Genomic DNA, 4,755 nt, shown 5'->3' on the forward strand with positions numbered 1-4,755 from the left:
AAGTACAGGTTTGACAGGACATTGATTGATGGACTGGAGTCGTGTGGATTACTTGCGGATTTTATTCAATTGTTGATCTTGAGTATTAAATGGAAATCAGTTCTTGACTCTCTTGAATTAAAATGATAATGTAACATAAGAATCGTCAATCGTCCTAAACTCAGAGTAATGATATTAGTGACACTGTGCTGTGCAAGAAACTAAACGCCCGAGATGTTGCACAAGTGACAAAACAGATTTGAAAACATCTTAAAGGGATAGTTCACCCAAAAATGAAAATGATCTCATGATTTACTCACCGTCAAGCCATCCTAAGTGTATATGACTTTCTTCTTTCAGACGAATACAATTGCAGTGGTGGAGGTAACGAATTACAACTACTCACGTTACTGTAATTAAGTCGTTTTTTCGGGTACTTGTACTTTTTTGAGTATATTTTTAAAGCTGTACTTTTACTTGTACTTAAGTACAAATTAAGCAAAATAATCAACTTCGTTACTTTTAAATCATAGTTCGTTACGGAGTACGCCCACAATTTGAATTAATATTCAAACCTTTGACGGCACTTCAGTAGCCAATAAAGATATCCGATCGTGAACGGACCAATAAAAGCCCTGATATCTGAACCGGGAAAAGCGCTGCTGCAGCAGGTGAAGAGCTGATCAAACAGTGAGGGAGCTCAGCGTAATTTATGGACTTAAAGTTTGGAGAAACAAACTACATGGTAGTGTTATCATAAATATCTATATTTTGATACCGATACTGAAATGTCTGACACGGTTCCATTACTTATTTTCCCCAGTATCTACCGAATATACACCGATACACGCTGCGTCTCTCTTTCCTCTCCGACAGTGAGTTTGACACGCATCCACCTCCTGTCAATTACAGTCTGAATATCCGCGCGGGATTGCAGGTATTCAGCATAATTTTAATCAAATGTGGCGAGCGCTTTATTGTAACATGAAAACACATTCATGTAATCGCAGAAAACTGGATGCGAGCTCTCAAATAGGCCTAACATATACAAATGAACTGCCTGTCCTCTATGAAATGCACCAGAAAGTCTTTCAACAATCAAAGATGGAACTTTAATTTCTTTACATGTCAGTTTATGCTAGAAATGTTTTGGAATGAGATATTTGTCTGATTTGTACATATACATATCCTAGTCTGCCTAACTGCATTACTACATTGTACAGTCATTACAGGTCAAAGCCATCTGATGTTCCATTTATCTAAATAAATAGGCGTAACATACTGTATATGGCTCTTAAATCACTGCTTATAAAAGTTCAGTGTTGTCATACTGCTTATAAAAGTTCACTGTTGTCATATTTGGAACACCTCAAACTGAATTGAGGTCATTTGTTTTATAATTGTATTACTGACTGTGTACTTGTCTTTTTGTTTTGCCAAATTAATTCAGTTTGAAATCAAATTTGAAAACAAGCTTCTTTGTGTTGTAAGCTTTTGCAATAAAGTTACCCTATTTTAAAGACACAAATACACAGAATGAGCAAATGTTTAAGATTGAGATTTTTGTAATGGTAATGGATCAATATTTATATGTAGCCTATGTAAATAAAAGCCTATATTAAAATTTGTTCATCATATAAAGGGAATATGTCTTTTTAGAAGTCTTGGATTAAACCAATTTCAAAGCTTGAAATAATGATTGCCTTGAAAAATATGGATGGATAAAAAAAAATATTAAAAAATATCTATATGGCAGTATACAGTATGTGGTAGTTTTGCCAGCTAGTTGTCAAGAAATAAAAAATGATCCTACTTACTTTTTAGTGCACATTACTAGTCTTGTGAACAATTAAACCGTGCAAGTCAATACACTGAAACAAAATTTTGTCTGCCGTCATAATCTTTAATCAAAAACTGAAAATTGGCTTCTGCTCTGAAATTACGTTCTGGCTCTGATGACGTCAGTTTGACAGCTTCGGGAGAATCCTCTTATTAAGTATGACATAAGGACTGCTGTTTCCGGGTCCATGCCTCTACTTATTTCACTTGAGAATACTATCTCAACAGCCATTTATGAGCATTATTTAATTAATATTACATATTTAAGCTAAGCATTTAAAAAAATTGCTGTGCACACTACAGTCTCCGTGCTCACATTGTCTCAGACACTAATATTGTAGCTGAATCACTGTCAGGCTAGCTGGGATTTCAGTATGGAGATAAAGGTTAGGGTTATGATTTTTCAGTGTTACATGACATCATGAGTGTGTATACGCACAGTCTGTTGTTTTTTTGGGGGGGGCGTCTGGCAGAGCGTTAGGACCCAGAAGCGGTGAAGTGTGATATCAGATGTAACAAGCAGATATTCTTAGGTGGAGTGGAGGTGCACCACAATAAAACCCCGCCCTTTATTCAATATTCAGTTTCACCTGGCAATACAGCACAACACTGAAGTCAGTTTAATATTATTCAAGGTATTGAAGTTAGAAATTCCTGTATCATGACCACTAATTCACATACTTTGTCAAGAAGCTAAAAGTGGGTTTTGTTCAAAGTAGCTATTATCCATAGATCTTTGATACGAATTAATATTTTTTGGTAATTCATTAAATATCTCCGGCTAAAAAGTAACTAGTAATCCGAGTAGTTTTTGAGAGGAGTAGTTTGTGCTTTTACTTAAGTACTGTTTTGACACCAGTACTTTTACTTGTAATTGAGTATTATTTCAGTAATGTAACAGTACTTGTACTTAAGTACAAATTTTCAATACTCTTTCCATCACTGTACAATTAGAGTTATATATACACACACACTAAAAATGTCCTTGCTCTTCCAAGCTTAATAATGAGTGAATGGTAAACTGTCAATCATAAATTAAGTGCTCCACACGGTTCCAGGGGGTTAATAAAGGCCTCCTGAATCAAATCTGTGTATTAGCAATACAAATATCCGTATTTAAAACTATACACACACCTTAAGCTTCCACTAACTGACGTATGCATGTCCGTGAGAGTGTGATGTTCCAGCAGATGTCATAGGACAGGAAAAACTACCCCTTTAATTCCAGACAATATTGAAGTTCAGATTATGATAGTCAAAGGTTTTTTTTTTATTTTTTATTTTTTTTTTAAAAACTGCACTTGAGACGCATGCCACTTTCCACTATTAAAATACATAAAACCTACAGAACCCAATTGAAGGTGGAAAAATCTAAAAAGTGGTAAGTGTTGCAGAATTGACATGCTGAAAACAAGGCATACGCTTCTAACATACCCATCTAAAAATCATGCATTTAGACCATCAAGGCATATTGGAAACAAATTTAAAACCATGGACAATTCTATTTGGTGATGCAAGGAGAAATAAAACCACTCCTTTGAAGTTACCAAAATATAATGCATACAAAATATCGGCAGTGCTTCAGGGAAGTGGGTGTTCAAGTAGAACTCTTGGGGCAGAGACTCCAATTGGCGGAACAATTTATAGCATCATGGGCAACGGATTCCACCCAATTCTTTAAACTGCGCTTAAACCAAGCTCACAGTAGGTCTCTTTAAAGGTTAAGTTAATTACCCTTCTGAGAAAAGGGAGCTTTTCCGTCTAGAAAGAGAATAGGTACAGTAGGACTACCAGTTTACCCACATTTACAGCACATTCAACTCCAAATGTGTTAAACGAGACAAAATAGGTTTTGCCATTTATTGAAAACCAGCTAAAGTCTTCTCTCTCTCTTGAACCATTACAACACCGAGTGAGGCCTTGCCTTCCCACTGAATGCCTAGAAAAAGCAAATACCCAAGTTAAGTACAGCACTTGACGTGTCAAAAGCAATCTTAAAGCAGCTACCTACCCCCAAAAGGAGCAGCATTTCCTCCATCAGGACCACATGTTGAGTCACAGCAACCACAAGCCTGGTGGTTCCCATCAGCAGCAAGCCACCTGCAACAAGAAAAATCAGACACGGCACCTTCAACGTGTTCTTAAGCAGCATGAACATACCCGTTGGCAAAGGAACAGGATTTGTGGAGAGCGTCACTGGGTGCAGAAGCAAGAGTGGCCTTCACAATACACGTTATGTAGATCTGCAAGACACGTAAGAGGTCACAAATCCAAAGCAGATGGGAAGAGGTTAAATGCAGTCAACATAGTACGTACAGAAGGACTGTATCCTCCCTGGAACATGAAGGCCTCCAGCTGGAACCGGATCTTGTCTTCCTGGGATCGAGGCATGAAGCGGGAGCTGGAAACCGTAGCCTTGGCATCCACAAGGCACCTGGCGGGGGGGGGGAGAAAAATAAAATAAAAATAAATAACCAATATAGAACTGTCAACTCCACGGAATCAAGACACTAGACCTTACCTTAATTCTGAGGGACAAAGTGGTTAAAGAGTAGCTCAAGAACACCAACTTCATACATCAAGTGCTAGGACCCATGCTGCATCCCAAAGTGGCTATTTATACTATGCCCTTAAAGTATACTCTTTGTGAAAAAAGGTACAGTTTTGAGTGTAGTATAAGAGTAGGCAAACTTTGGGACAAAGCATCACACTTGTCTTTAACGGACCACTACGTAGCATAGTTACATGCACCCCGACTCTAAACTGGCCTGTCAATCATCTAGTCACCGCTAACATCAGCCACATTTCACTTCCTACTGTACCGGAGAGAAGAAACATTAATCTGCCAGCCGTGGGACTTGATGTGGAAAACGTAAAATTATTAAAAAAAAAAAAAAAAAAAAAAAAAAAAAAAAAAAAAAAAAAAAAAAAAAAAAA

The 4,755-nt window shown here is 37.2% G+C and overlaps 1 protein-coding gene across 2 annotated transcripts in view; it reads right to left on the reverse strand.

Moving 5' to 3' along the window:
* Window positions 1-3,645: 3,645 nt before the first annotated feature.
* LOC107678727 (zona pellucida sperm-binding protein 3-like) overlaps window positions 3,646-4,755 on the reverse strand; it is an 8,446-nt gene continuing 7,336 nt past the window's right edge. For both annotated transcript variants that reach the window (XM_016474104.1, XM_016474103.1), the window contains exons 6-9: window positions 4,135-4,252; window positions 3,979-4,061; window positions 3,830-3,918; window positions 3,646-3,757 (exon numbers count right to left, since the gene is read on the reverse strand). In XM_016474104.1, coding sequence (XP_016329590.1) covers window positions 3,678-3,757; window positions 3,830-3,918; window positions 3,979-4,061; window positions 4,135-4,252 — 370 coding nt within the window. In that variant the 3' untranslated portion in view covers window positions 3,646-3,677. The remainder of the gene's footprint in view (window positions 3,758-3,829; window positions 3,919-3,978; window positions 4,062-4,134; window positions 4,253-4,755) is intronic.

The sequence above is a fragment of the Sinocyclocheilus anshuiensis genome, unplaced genomic scaffold (genome assembly GCF_001515605.1).
Source record: "Sinocyclocheilus anshuiensis isolate Anshui unplaced genomic scaffold, SAMN03320099.WGS_v1.1 scaffold208, whole genome shotgun sequence".
NCBI lineage: Eukaryota > Metazoa > Chordata > Actinopteri > Cypriniformes > Cyprinidae > Sinocyclocheilus > Sinocyclocheilus anshuiensis.